Source organism: Epinephelus fuscoguttatus, linkage group LG14 (genome assembly GCF_011397635.1).
Source record: "Epinephelus fuscoguttatus linkage group LG14, E.fuscoguttatus.final_Chr_v1".
NCBI lineage: Eukaryota > Metazoa > Chordata > Actinopteri > Perciformes > Serranidae > Epinephelus > Epinephelus fuscoguttatus.
In genome coordinates this window covers 1,503,418-1,519,053 of record NC_064765.1, presented here as the reverse complement: position 1 = coordinate 1,519,053, position 15,636 = coordinate 1,503,418, and the positions used below count along the sequence as shown (strand labels likewise).

Below are 15,636 nucleotides of genomic sequence, written 5' to 3'. Positions count from 1 at the left end.
ACTGTCACATTAGGGGTTGTAAACATGAGGCGCTGGGTGCTACTGTTGTGCCTTTTAAGATAAGATAAGATAAGATAAGATAAGATAAGATAAGATAAGATAAGATACACCTTTATTGATCCCATAATTGAGAAATTCCAGTGTTACAGCAGTCAAGGGTAAAGAGTCAAATTAAAGATTTCAATATTTAAAAACTTAAAAAAAACTAGGTATGCAGATAAAAGTACAAAAGATACAAGAAACAGCAATAAATAATAATAACAATAATAATAATGAGCAGTGGATAAAAAAAAGTGAGCAATGGATTAAAGTGAACATATTTAGTGCAAGTGAATACTGAATGTGCAAATAAACAACATGGGGGACAGCAATGCTTTTATTTTCTGTGCTAACTTTCAGGAGCACGGCAGCAGGTCCCATAATCCGGAAAAAAATGTCTGCACAGGATTCATATGATCAACGTGTGATTATATTAGAGGAGGAGGTTCATATGACCCTAAAATAATATCAGGATATTTCATGATGTTTGTTCCTCTTCCATCAACAGCAAACTGTGAAACATGCACTGGAGCATGTGACTGCATTTTTGGTTTAAACTTCTCTATGTCAGTTTCCTTCTACAAACACAAAGCTTATTTAACTTAAGTGTGTAAAATTGGGACACACACACACACACACACACACACACACACACACACACACACACACAGGTGGTGAGATCACAGACTGGCAGTGCAGGCAATCATTTACTTATAGCACACTTCATTAACATTTATTAATACTCTCTGAGCCATGAAATTCCAATAAACCCCATTTATCTCCAATGATGGATGCATTTCCCCCGATCAAGTGCACACGGCGGAGAGTGAAATATAAATCCTCGGGGGAAAAGCGGTGGCAATATCACTTCCTGTGAAATCAGGCTGCAACTATTAGCTCGACTCTCCGCCTTAAAGCCGGCACAGGACGGTTCACAGCAACTGAACGAGGCTCAGATACAAATCAGAGGTAATGTACGGCGCTGACCTCCTCTGGGCTGTTTGGACAGTGAGGAGGGCGGCCATTTTGGAACATGCTTAACTGTAAACAGATGTGCTGTGAGGTTGTGACAGCAGTCAGAAGAAAACTTAAGACGAGACCCTCGCAGGCACGAGGAGGCGGTAGGAACACGGCTAACACGGTCTCAACCACAGCCGCCTGAGGGAAAGCTCCGCTGAGAGCCGAGGCGGTTTTGTTATGACAAAAGGCCTGTGTGGTAATTAATAAGGGCCTGGGGCGAGCTGATGGTCGGGGGACGGCAGCTGTGGGAAGCAAAGAGGCTATAAAACACAGACACAAAAAGAGACAGAACAGGAATCAAGTTTTGAGTCCTTGAAGACAGAAAAGAAGAAAAAATGAGTTGTAAGAAAAGGCAGGAGAAGTACTTAGTCCTGGGTCCTATCAGACTGTCTCGCAGAGGAAGATAAGGGAAACAGATGAAGGACGGATGGGAATGTAAAGACGGCGAGTGACACAGCGAAGGATGAAAGGAAGAAATGGGCTCAATCCTCAGCGCTATCAGAAGGAAGGAGGAAGAGAAAGAAGGAGGGAGAGCACGGGGAAATGCAAGAAGAGACACCAGACTGCACTTTAAACCCAGACCGCACAGACAAGACGCATCAAGAAGGAAAATAAAACTCAAGAGTGGCGACAAGAAGAGCTGCAGAACGCTTCTGAGAGCCGAGGGACGAGACGACGCGCAGACAGGAAGATGATGGAGGAGGAGACGCAGATGAGAGGGTGAGAAACAAACACACAGGACTGAGAGGACAGACGGACGGACACACAGCGAGGACGGAGAGATGAGGGACGTCTTTACAAGTCAAGCCGTCCTCGTCGTCACGTTTCTGATGCAGCCATGAAATAATTACTGTAAACAAATGAGAGCATGGTCACGATGAGTCTGTCTCTACATGAAGACCACATGTCCCATCATCCCTCATTCCTCTCCTCTGTCACTGAGCAGCGTCAGGCCGAGCTGTGATTGTCCTCTGAGGATTCACTTCTGTCTGAAGAGGAAAAATGTCACTTTGTTCTGTCGCAGAGGAAAAACTGCGTCTGTTTGTTTCTCTGAAGAGTTTTTGCGTCGAACAGAAACACAGGGAGAAATTTGGGGAAATTATTCTCGAGTCAGAATGTGATGAACAGTGACTGACAACAACTGTAAACACTGAACCTCAGGTTTTATAAGTAGCACGTCGTCCACACTGTAAACAGCAGACTGAAGGCTCACAGAACGAACCAGGACTCCTGAACCGCCTGTGTGTCAGTTAGCTCAAGCTAAAGGGATGGAGAAGAGGGGTTACATGAGGTACTTCTCCATCGTTAGCATATCACGTTCAGTAGATGTCAGTCGGTACGTCTCCAGTTTGTTGGAGCAGGCTGGAGTCTGACACTGAAGCTCAGCAATCTACTGCGGTGGACGCGTCAGCAACAAGACGCTTTATTTTATTATTTTTGGTGATGTGTTTTTTTTCCTGATGGAAGCATTTGTCACACATGGTGTGTCCAAGGACCGTCAGAAATGTGAAAATCCATTGATAATTTCTGTTTTTACAGTTTTTGGGTTGTGATCAATGAGCATGCCCTCCAAGCCCCATGGAAGGCATGTTTTTCCAAAATTTAGAAAATCGTTAAAATTTGAAAAATTGCAAAAATTTGGAATATCGCTAAAAGTCAGTCCCTCCAGAAAACGCGATTATGCAATCACATAATTCAATGTATAATCAGCCAAAATCTGAATGTTCATGCGGGGGCCGCATTTTTTCAAAGACGCTGCACTTTCACGGCATAAATTGGCGATTTCCGCGTAAAATGCGCAAAATATGCGGGGCTTGCATGATTTCATAATCCTCGCATTTTCGTTGCAAGAGGGTTTTTCTTGTGAACGCTCTCTGTAATGTACAAACAACTGTTGTGTCTGTCTGAGGCTCGCTGTGCGCGTCACGTAATGAGACAGAGTGCGCACTAGGCAGAGTCGGTGTGACGTTTCTTCTCCTCCTGTGGGGAGGAGGGAAGAAACCTTCCAGTGAAATAACTCTTGATCTACAAGAGCTGGATATGATTTTAGGCATGAATGAGGGATTCGGTCTCAGAGTAGCTGCGCTCCCGTCATCTCTGATAACGAAACAAGACGGGGAGACTGACAGTGCACATAAATCACTCCCTCTCTTACAAAGTCAGGGCTAAGAGAAGTGCTGTCTTTAATGACAGTAGTTTGAGAGAGATTTGTGACAGAGAGAAGGGAGGTTCTCCCAGAGCACGTAACACCAGGGGTAAATCCCACTGCGGTGCCAAAGGGCACGTGACAGGTCTCTGTCGCCTGACTCCTTTCAAAAAGCGCTTAACCAGTGGGTGCACAAAAACGGATCTCTCTCCATAGCCTTCATGACATAATATATATTTTATTTATTTATTTTTACATAAGTTGTAGCATATTCTAGCTACAGAACTGTTGCTAGTTTGACTCAGCAATGTTTTGTAAGTTTGAGCCATGTGTTTATTAAGGTCTGAAATAAAACAAGATGAGAACTTAAATATTCCCTGCACTTTCTCTGATGTAGTATGCTTGCTTATCATAGGAAGTAATTAGAAATGACTACATTAAGGTAGTAGCCTAGTGACAACAGGGTGTTGGGGAAATTACTTTTTTCCTCTTTTTCATCAAACCGCAGTTTTTGCAAGTTCCCGCAATTTCATCGCATGAAATTGCATAAATATTCCGCATATTCCATCGCATTTTTTAAGAAAACGTGCTGCATAATCAAGGATTGTTGCCCCGCAACAATCACAAAAAAACTCTGCATTTTTCTGGAAGGACTGAAAAGTTAAAATTATTAGGAGGGCATATTTTCTTTGGAAATTGTGAAAATTTGTAATGCAAATAGCCAAAATTTTAAAATTATATTTTCTTTAAAAATCTGCAAAATTTAGAACCTAAATTTGAAAATGTTTGGAAGACATGTTTTCTCTCTAAAAAAATTCAAGAGGAAAAAAACAAAAACAAAATACAATCATTCAAAGTTGTATGTCCCTCCCCCGAGCCAAAATAAAACCATAACTCCCTGTGAGAGCGGACTCAGAGAGCTTCTAGTACTTTCTTATACAAAGTTCAGTCTTTCAACTGATTTAATAAAATATCAAACTTTTATTTCAGGCTATCTGAGCCCCCCCCCTCCATCAGTTCCACTACGACACACCTGGTGGGAAACAGACGTGGGTGTCTAAGTCATCATTAAGTCTCAGCTTCCACCTGTTCAGACTTAAATTAAATCCAGAGTTTTAAAACTGAAAAGACGGCAGCAGTTTGACACTCGGTGTGAACATAGCAGAAGTTGTGTTTAAAATAAAAATGTGTCCGTATGGATTCAGCCTCAGTAACAACCCAGGGTCCACCTGAACTACTGTTGTACTGTGGTGGTGCAGATTTCTTAAATGCAGTTAATTAAATCCCTGTAGAGGTCTGGTGCTCAGTGTCCCCTCCTCCTGGCTCACAGATGAGCCCTGACTAAGCTGGCGACATCTGAAAAACATGTCTTTGTTTCTGTCTTGGCCTCTGAGTTAATTTTTTTAGTGTGGCTGTAAGAGCTGTGCGCCTCTCCACAGCCGATGAGTCGGCACTCACACTGTAACAGGGACGAGAAAAATGAAGCTCCTCCAGAACAATGACAGAACGCCCCTGCACAGACAAGTTCAGGCACGATGCCAACTTCCTGTCATCTGCGGCTCTCTGTGAGATCCTTCACTGTTAGTGCCAAAATCTGGGATGAGACAATACAGGTGTTGATATGTATTTATGTTTCTGTTCTCAGACGACTTTATGCAGGAATAAAACACTGATTTGACTGATGGACTTCTGCTGCGGCACAGAAATTACTGTTTACCCGCTGAGGAGGCGGCACTTATGAGCCTCCATCAAATCACTGATTTATATTTATGGTTGTTTGTCAGACGGCAGAAACAGAAACACATGATGTGATGAAGATCAGTTAATGTCGGCCTGACACCAAACGACTTTTCAAGCAATTTGTTGCAGACAAATTTCCAATGTTTGAAATCAAATCTTCAGAGTTTGACCTCAGTTGGTGTTTTTGCTCCTGTGATCAGGATCAAATCAAAGCTGAACATGTTCGGAGGCCTTTGACTGTTCCAGAGGTTTCTGTTTTATCTTTTATTTGATTTCTTATTTTCTTTTTTACTTGTTTATTGATGGGGCAGCAGCAGCTCAGTCCGTAGGGACCTGGGTTGGGAACTGGAGGATCGCTGGTTCAAATCCTTGTACAGACCAAGCATGGAGCATGGACTGGTAGCTGGAGAGGTGCCAGTTCACCTCCTGGGCACTGCCAAGTGCCGTCTGAGTCCGAGTTCATTAATATAGGCCTATATTTTATCTCCAAGTGCACGTCACACACTGAGCGAGCCGCCTGTTAATGACGCTGTGGGCTAATGGGCATGTAGCTACTTCCATGTTTCACATGATACGTCATGTTTGTAGTCGACCAATGAAGATGAGTTTACATATCACCTTGGGTTCGTCCTTCACCTTCTCAAAATGATCCCACACTTTGGATTTCCTGCCCGACATGTTATTAACTAGCCTGTGGAATAACCGCAGGTACCAGCCCTGGAGATTAACCTGACTCCTGTCTGACTGCTGAGCGTGGACACTTCCTGTGCCTGTCCTTTCAAAGTAAAGTCCCACATGGTCCAGCCATATAGGTTAGGATTTATTTTGACAAGGTGCAGCTCCTGATAGAGTTTCATGCTTTTTTCTGCAACTACGCGACCCATGAAATGTTGCCAAATAATGGTGGTCGACTAACGTTTGGTCGACTGTTGGGAGGAAGCTCTAACAAACACACAAAGACTGCCACAGATAAAATCAAAAATGGTTTCTGCGCTGCTAAATAAAAGTATTTTGGATATTATTCTGACTGATGGAGTGAGAGTTGGGAGGAAGCTGAACAGAAGAAAGGAAGTGAGTTAAAAAGCATAAAGGAGCTTCATGAGACAGAGAGAGGAGGACAGATCAAGGAGAGGGGGGTGTAAGAAGTCAACAACAATCAAACAAAGACAGACGACGTGAGGAAAGAAAACAAGCGAAGGATTCAGTGTCTGCATCTTACCAGACTGTCCTGGAGGAGGGATGCCGCCGGTGCCCCTGGGTAACCGCACAAAGATGGAGAGCACGGCGGCTTTGTTGCCAAAGCAAGGCTCCAGGGCGATGGGTTTTGGGACGGACTGCAGGAAGAGAAAAGAACAGAGAAGAAGAAAAAAAATTACACATCACAATCCTCCCAAATCCTGGTGAACACACATTATTTTCAAAGACGTGGATAACGGAGGCTTTGCTGTTACTCTTCCTGTTTGTGTCAGCAACACGCCTGCGACCACAGAGAAATAACTCCAGATACACACACTGATCTGAGCCACAAATTGGATCCCCCCCCACACACCTTCCCAAAATCCCCCACTGTGCACAATTTCATGACAATGCCGCCTGTGTGCAGCGCGGGCCGCGACTGGATATCAAGTGGCGGCCCTGGGAGCGGAGATTTGTGTCGGCGGTGCTGGCGGTGCACTCCTGTCGCTGCAGGCTGCCTGACACACCTGACTCCCTAATACCAATATCTCCTGTTCATCAGCAACTCATCCATATGTGGGGATGAGTTTCCCGCCTGTAAACACTGGCCGGATCCGCCGCCGCTCGCCTCCTACAATATTTATGGCTTTACCTCGACGGAGGATATGGATATGAAGAACGCCGCCATGACAACCGCATACAGATACAGAAGCTGAATATCTCTCCTCGCTCTGTGTTTCCTGAGCCGGACAGGAAACTGGGCCATGGCATGGTTTCACACACTCCTGACACTGACTCTCAATGTGCTCACACACACTAACTGACACACACACACACACACACACACACACACACACACCTCTGAACACAAGTTCAATCCCTTCCCACGCTGGTCTTTATACTCTGGAGAGTTGAGCTTAAGTGGCGACGCCGCAGGAGTGTGACGCACACTGCAACACGCACATTTTTCACACTCACACTTTTCGCCTTTTCACACAAAAATTTGTCACAGCTGGTCTCACACACACACACACACACACACACACACACACACACACACACACACACACACACACACACAGTAATGATATTCAGGCTCTGACCCATTTTACACAATTATTCTGCGCTGCGTCTCTGAGGCTTACCTTTCATAGCAGCATGATACACAGGCTGTCACACAGGTAGCTGGGGAGGTGGCACAAAGACCTGGATGCCTCCATGTGTGTGTGTGTGTGTGTGTGTGTATAGTCATGTTGTAACAGAGGGGGGGATCCTGTATTTGTTTATGCTCCTCCACATGTGTATCGGCCTATTTATAGCGTGTGTGTTTCCACATGTGGTTGTGTGCAGCTGGCCGCGTTCGTCCGACAGTGAAGGGCATCTTATCCTCTGTTATTTGCCCTGCGTGTGTGTTAGTGGATAATAAACTCTTTCAGACACACACTCCGCTCAGTAAATGTGCTGTAATGTCCATCTCGTGTTTGAATAAAAACCCAAATCGGTTTTCCTGAAAGAGCCACGACTGCAATCTGACTGGGTCGGACGTTTGAACATTTCTATAGCGCTTCAACACAGCTGTGAATTCTGAGGATGGAGTTATGACTCTCACAAGATACAAGAGAGAGTCTCTCTGGGTCTGCACAGAAGTGGGGGATGGTGTGTATCACTGCTACAGACCACCTCAGCAGAAGGAGAGCAGGCAGCAGCTCCAGAGACAGACCCCCCGTCAGCAGCAGCAACATGGATCCAGCTCAAACCAAGCTTTCGTGGACCAGACCGCCCCGACATGTATATGTGACATCAATGCAACCATTCCTCCTCTGACCATAAAGAAACACACATGTTCATCATATATACTGACAAACTGAAATCAGAACCCCTGACTCCATCTCGACCACCCTGCCCACACATCCTGAGGATTACAGGTCACAAAATACATTTAGGTAAAGGAGGGAACCTACCAGAACTTGACCGAATAATTGTATTAATTACTCAAACAAATGTAGAAAGAGAGAGGGAGGGGAAAAGGAAAGAGAAAACAAAAAACTTTCTGCTGTAGTGCAACATTTAAAGGTACCATCTTATTTTTTACCGAGGGGTTCTTGTAGTGAATAAAAGGTTTGAGAGGACCTTTGAGTGTGTATTTGATTTTTGTCTAGCTTTAACAAATAACCACAAAACTTTCTGTTGCTGCTGTTACACAGTTTGACCCAGCCCTGTCACTGATCACCAGCCCGCTGTGACACCGGATGCTGGGGGCCAAATTCAAGATGCTACAGCCACTGATTGAAGGTCTGTGTCCAGAGCTGCTGCAGACTTTACTCCGAGGAAAACAGTCCACAGCAACAGGGAGCGAGGGGAAAGGACTGTGGGGTGGCTAATGTTAGCTAAGTTTTATGTCTACATTAACAACGTCATGTAACCCATTTCCCATATCGAGTGCGGTGTGCCTCACGGGTCAATCCTTGGTCCAGTTTTGTTCTCATTACACATGCTCCCCTCAGGTTATGTAAGCCTCGTCATGGCTCCAGATTATATTTCGGATCTTTATGAACCTCTGAGTAGTTTGAGTTTCTCGAGCAGAGGTCGTCTGTCTGTTCCAGAGTCCAGACTGAAAACTAAAGGGGACGTGGCTTCTGAAATCAGGACCCCGAGGCTCTGGAACGAAGTAACCGGGGATATAAGGCTGTCGTTTAGTCTCTTATGAACCTTTGCATAGTTTAAGATCCTCGGTCAGAGGTCGTCTGTTTGTCCAAGAGGCCCGAGGCTGTGGAACGACCTGCTTGTGAATATAAGACTCTCTGTCTTTGGTTAAGTCTCTCCTAAAAACGTACTTCTATCAGAAAGCATATCCTGATTTTATCTGAGCTGTCTCACTGATTTTATTTCCCATTGATTCTCTTGATTTTAGTTTTCTTTATTTTATCTTCTACCTGGAGACACTGAAGCTTGTTTCTTCCTGTGTTTTAAATCGGTTTAGTTGTGTTTGTAACTGTGTTGTGAAAGGTGCTTCATAAATAAAGTTTATTATTAATATTAATATAATTAAAATTGTTTTCTCATTCTTGGTCTGATAAACAGAGAAGGAGAACGGAGCAAGGACAGCTGACTTGTTACGCTGCGTCCATCTCGACAATCATATAAAATATGAAGTAAAAGAACATATGGAAACGCTGAGTCATCGAAGTGTAAACGAAGATCTGTGTTAGATCAAAACGTTGCACAATTAAAACTACTCTTTGCAGGTTTCTTAATTTAGCACCTGTAACACTTTTCTGGATGAGCGTCCCCTCCACCCTGCTCGTTACTGTATGAGGTGCGTGCATATGCCTGTGGTCATCTGGTGGGAGGAGCTTAGGACAGAGAGGAGAGCTGCTTTTTTTCTTTTACTTATCCAGATTTCTGCCCACACTGACTTTAATAACACAACAAAGAAAATATTGTGAGTGAGCCAGTTTGAAGTTTTCGCGGCGCCTCTCGTCGGATCAGTCCTGAAAGTGTCTTTTTTTATTCCTGCACACGAGAGGCAAAGACACAAAGCTGCAAAAGAAACTAAGAAAAAGAAACACCACTGGAGCACCTCAGTAATCACCCGACCATCGTTTGCCTCCATCTTCAGACGGCATTAACGCCAACTGCTCACAGTGTAAAGCTTTACATACAGCCTGCGAGGAATTAAGAATTCAGTCTGTTTGGATGCCGTCGGACTGAATTCAACAGGGAGCAGAAGTTTATATTCCTTCTGATGAGTGATTAAATTGATGAGAACATTTATGAGGGATGATCAGACATGTAACGCCGGGCCAGCAGCTCCGTGTCTGATAAATAAAACACTGTTAATAATGTAAAGACAACACTCTGTATGTTTGAGAGATGATTAATTTAACAGATAATGAAGCCAGAAAAATGACAGATTTCATGTCTGAAAGGGGCGCACAGTGTGTGTGTGTGTGTGTGTGTGTGTGTGTGTGTGTGTGCATGTCTGGATGGATTCTGACCTCTCTGTGTTCACGTATGGACAGAGAAGGTTATACGGAGGTTGTGTTTGTGTGTGTATGCTTTGCGTGCATGCCTCTGAGCCTGCAGCGATTTTCAGCGTTGTTGATCGGGCGCTCACACGCGTGCAACGTTCAAACCCCTCCCCCTCCACCAAAGACCTGACAAGGGGAAGAGTTCAGCTGCAGACAAATGGGCCGGTGGAGGGGCGGACTCAGACTCGCCTGCTGGAAACACTGCAGTCAACGCAGCGTCGACAGCAGCAAGAGAACAGAACAAACACTCAGACACATGTTTGGAGAGCAGAGTCATGTTAACTCGACTGTGACACGCCGGCATTGTGACGATAAATCATTAATACGAAGCTTCAACTTTGAGAAATGAGCCTGATTAATGTAAACACACAAAGAGAAGCTTTGTTTTCCAACCTCTCCATCTTCAGCTCCCTCCTTCAGGATCTGTCTTCCTCTTGTCAACTTAGGTTTATTTAAAAAGACAAAATTAAGACGAGTGTGTCCCAAAGGGCTTCACAGTCTGTGTGGCACATGACACCTGCCCTGAAACTCCACAATGAAAAACTTCTTATCAAAAGACAAACAGAGCGTTGTCTCTATTCATATGTGAGAAAACATTTTCTTTCACTCCCTTCGTCTTGTCTTTATCGTTTCTTTCCCCGCGCCGTCTCTGGAGCTCCTACTTGTACCATTTTACATCAACATTTATTCTACAAGAAATTTTAATGACTTTTAATTATATGCTGTAAATATAATAATAATAATCACCATAAACAAACAAGACTATTGCCGAGATGACTGACAGCTTCTAACAACCAGTCATTACACTGATGTTCCTTTCCTCCTCAGCAGTGTGAAAAAACACAGAGTGATAACAGGAAGAGCCGACGGAGACGAGACGCTGCTGAACAGTGAGAGACGGGTTTCATGAGGAAACATGGTTTTAATTATGAGAGCGAACAAACAGCGCTGATGTGTGAGAGACAACACGAATCATCTCACCTGTGGTCACATCTGTCTGCAGTGAATAAACAGGTACCAAAAGTGGCTGAACGCTTCATGTGACGCTTTTGTCTCATTGCGTGTGTGTGTCCAAACAAATACATGTCTTACATGAAGTGTAAAATGGACACAAGGAGGTTTACTACCTTAACTTTACGAGTCACTTTGAAGTTCTGATCTTGGAGATTTCAGTCCTGGTTGATCTGGGGACACACGTGGAGCAGAGGCAGGTGTGTGTGTGTCCGAACCCAGTTATAGCTGCTAAACATGACGCGACATGTTCCAGCAGAATTATGATCCGAACTCTGAGAGAAAATTTACAATGCAGTCCATGTTTCCCTGAGTCCATGAGGTTAGCACGTAGCTACATGTAACAGCGAACTTGTAACAAAGAATGACGTAACAGAGTATAACTGCACTTTCTACGATCAAGAATCACCAATAAAAGCTCCTGAACCAAAACTCTTAACAGCAGGAAACTGCTCAGTTAATGTAAAGTATGTAAACACTCGCAGTCTGAAGCAGACAAACTAAAGAAATCCATTACGAGTTAACGTATGCTTCCCTCATTGGAAACAGAGTATTCAGGGGACTTCCGCTTTGATCCAGCCCAAGATGGCAGCTTAAACGATCAGCTCCCAATCAACACTCGATAAAAAGTCCCACATTCAATTATTTAAAAATAAATAATCACATCTGAAAGTGAAACCGGAATGGAAAGAAGATCAAGAAGACACAAATCCAACAAAAACTCGATGAAATGACTTGAGCTGGCCAATGACGACGGAGGAGACACGAAAGACACAGAGGGTTATGAAGAAGATGGACATGTTGAGCCTGAAGGAGATCCTGAAAGTGTTCAGGAGAATTTTAAGAAGAAATGGAGGGAGAGCTCGATGACTTTAAGAGGGATATTAACCAAAAGCTCACAGACAAAATGAAAGAGCATCACAACCCACGAGAATAGAGGGAGCCCAACGGAGATTTGCCGAGATAGAAAGCTGGAAACAGAATTCAGAACAGTCTGAAGGTTTCTCACATTTACATACACCGATCAGCCAAAACATTAAAACCACTGACAGGTGAAGTGAACAACATTGATCATCTTGTTTCAGTGCAATGTTCTGCTGGGAAACCTCTGGTTCTGACATTCACGTGGTTGCCACCTGACACGCTCCACCCATGTAAACACCAGTGCAGGCCAGGTACCCCCCTCATGGCAGCGGTATTCCCCAGTAGCATTGCTCCCCAACAGAACAGTGCACCATGCCACACCACAAACTGCTCAGGAGTGGCCAGAACATGACAGAGAGCTCAAGGCATCGACCTGGCCTCCAAATTCCCCAGATCCCAGTCTGATCAAATATCTGTGGGACGTGCTGGTACTCCACCTCACAACCCACAGGACCCAAAAGATCTGAAGCCAACACGTTGGTGCCAGACACCACAGGACACCCTCCAGAGGTCCTGTGTCCATGCCTTGACAGGTCAGAGCCAAGTCTGGTCCAAGGAGGCCCCACCATGGATCGGGGAACCTCTGGGGTACCAGCATGTCCCTCAAATGTTTGATCAGATTGAGATCTGGGGTATTTGGAGGTCAGGTCCCAGGACCCAGGGTTTCCCAGCACAACACTGCACTGTAACAAGATGATCAATGTTGTTCACTTCACCTGTCAGTGGTTTTAATGTTTTGTCTGATCAGTGTATGTTTACCTCATTATTTGACACTTTGGCCACCTTTAATACGACAGAAATAATAAAAAGCAGAACGGGCTCCCTTCACAGAGTCAGCTGTTTGTCTCCACCTGGCGAAAAAGCAAAAACCTCCTTTTGTTTTATGCTTTAATAGTTAGATAAGTGAAGACAGTGATGTGGGAGGAAGAGTCAGTGATGAAGAGTCCTCTGATTAGAGGAGCTTAAAGTGTTTTTTGTTCTTTAATTTGGTCAACTTTAGAAAATCAGAGTAAAATCAAACTTCTATTAATAATCATGGTCAAAAGGCTCGTATCTCTGGAAGCTCTTTCAAGGCACTTCTTTAAATCTCACGAGAGCTGTGGGAGTGAACCAGATAAAAGTATTCTGAATAAATACTAAGAGAGTTTTGTTTTCCATTTGATTGCAGTAAGAGCTGATACCGTCCCACAGGACAATAAAATATCACTTACAGCTCTGTGTGATAAACGACTGACGACTCAGTGACTAGAAAAGAAGACTTGGTATCAGGATGATTTCTTTCTGTTGTCACCATCATGCTGCTGGAACATCATTATATGAAGCTTACACAGATTGCTGAAAAATGGGAATAAAAATACAGACAACTCTTCCAATACAACATTAGGTGGTGCAATATCACACTTGGCTAATTTTGCTCCTCGATCCCTCGGTACACGGAAAGATGAAACAATTATTTTGGCCTTGCCAGAAGCGATCCAGCCCGGCTCGGTTTGCTCCAGTCCACAGGTCTGTTTTTGCCTCGGGCAAAGTGTATTTCTCATCCAGTGTGTTTACAATTGGAGAAATGAGGGCTGCCTGTGAACACATCTGTACTCTATGTGTAAAAAATAAATAAAGAAAAGAAGAAGACTGGCAGCTTTTAATTTCACAGCTTAGGGCTGTCGTAGCACTCGTCTGCCAAGTCCAATTTCCACAGCAGCAGCTGCAGGATGCTCTTAGGTTCTCGCTTGTTTACGTGCTTGTCTTTCATTTTTCTAACACCAGCATCTCATATTCAAACCGGAGAGGGAATAGGCGCCGCAGACACAAGCTGAATGGGAAGAGACTCGCTGTCACACAGATGTGGGATGCGGCAGCGGGATCATTTTGATTTCAGCTCGTTTCGTAATCGATTGCGTTGAGTGTTCATCAGTGCGACTATTGTGTCCAATGTTCAACTTCAATTTCAACCTGATACGCCAGGTGCTTCACTTTCCTTGTTTTGACAAAAACAAACTAGCGTGCCTTTAAAAAAAAACACACAATATATCTCCCTCACACACACACACACACACACACACACCTTATTTTGTCCTAAGCAGAAATTAACGGGGAAAACAAAACAAAACACCTTGAAAAATTCAATTACGCCTCCTTTTAAACTCTTTGTACATGTGGTTTTTGGGGGTTTTATTTTTTGTGCCTAAGATGTTCCCCAAAGGTAGTGTCTCCTCCCGCGGTCTTCTTCAGAGGCTGTGTGTTAATAACATTCCCCAGCAGATGCCTTTGTTTTATAGCGTTGAAGCTCTCCCCCCGACTCCCCCCTGCCCAACCTCCCCCACCAGCACCACTCCGGAGAGTTATCTAGACTGGCCAGGCAGAGCGGCGAAAGGTTTTGTTAAATTACCTCCAGTAATTAGCCCAGCACGTGGGATAACTGCTGAGCCCACACACACACACACACACACACACACACACACACACTGCTGTGGGCATACACCGCGGCCGCATGCTGCTTCGCTTTCATCCGCTGCATTCATCTCTACTTTAGCAGCAGCTGGGGATGACTTTCCCCCTGCCAGCGACGAGAGCGAGTCAAACTCCCTGTTGCTATGACTCACCAGGTACAGCCACTTCCTCTGAGCCGCTTTGATGAGTTTTATTCAGTTGGCTTGTGTTTGCAGACAAACTGTTTGTCAGCTTGTGATAATAACGCCATATTGCAACGTCTTTAAACTAAACACTGAAGATAAACATGATAAACTTTATCTCACTGAGTTAGAAATCTGAGACACAACTGACGTGAAACGGATCAGACAGACCTCCAGCTCTATGAACTAGTGCAAGTCAAAGGGACAGTTCACCCAAAATCAAGAGTACATATCTGTCATCTTAACCTGTGGAGCTGTTTATCAGTCTAGATAGTTTCAGTGTGAGCTGCAGAGTGTTGGAGATATCGCGAGACATCTGCCTTCTCTCTAATATAACAGAGCTAGATGGCACTTGGCTCGTGGCCAGGACACATGCTGGAGCTTTTAACGCCTAGAAAACCCGAGGTTGGTTGTTGGGTGCTACTCTTGCGCCGACTCTGAGCAGACTTACGAAGGCAAAAAAGCAGGTTACATCTGAGGATGCTGAGTGACCATAACCAGCATCATGTCATGAGCTAGCAGTACATGCATGCTTCCCTCTGGTCAGTGATACAGTTGGTGGGTAGGGCTGAGCGTAATTTAAAAAAATGATGATACCAAAAGAGTACTTAATTCATTCGTTACCTTTTGTTTCTACTTCCTTCGTTACCTTTTGTTTCTACTTCATTCGATACCTTTTGCTTCTACTTCCTTCGTTACCTTTTGTTTCTACTTCCTTCGATACCTTTTGTTTCTACTTTATTCGATACCTTTTGTTTCTACTTCATTCGATACCTTTTGTTTCTACTTCATTCGATACCTTTTGTTTCTACTTCCTTCTGTACCTTTTGTTTCTACTTCATTCGATACCTTTTGTTTCTACTTCCTTCTGTACCTTTTGTTTCTACTTCCTTCGTTACCTTTTGTTTCTACTTCATTC

General features: G+C 44.1%; 1 protein-coding gene across 3 annotated transcripts in view; it reads right to left on the bottom strand.

Annotated features, from left to right (window-relative positions):
* atrn (attractin) overlaps nt 1-15,636 on the bottom strand; it is a 251,182-nt gene that overhangs the window by 26,700 nt on the left and 208,846 nt on the right. For all 3 annotated transcript variants that reach the window (XM_049596080.1, XM_049596081.1, XM_049596079.1), the window contains exon 28: nt 6,165-6,279. In XM_049596080.1, the coding sequence (XP_049452037.1) occupies nt 6,165-6,279 (115 nt within the window). The remainder of the gene's footprint in view (nt 1-6,164; nt 6,280-15,636) is intronic.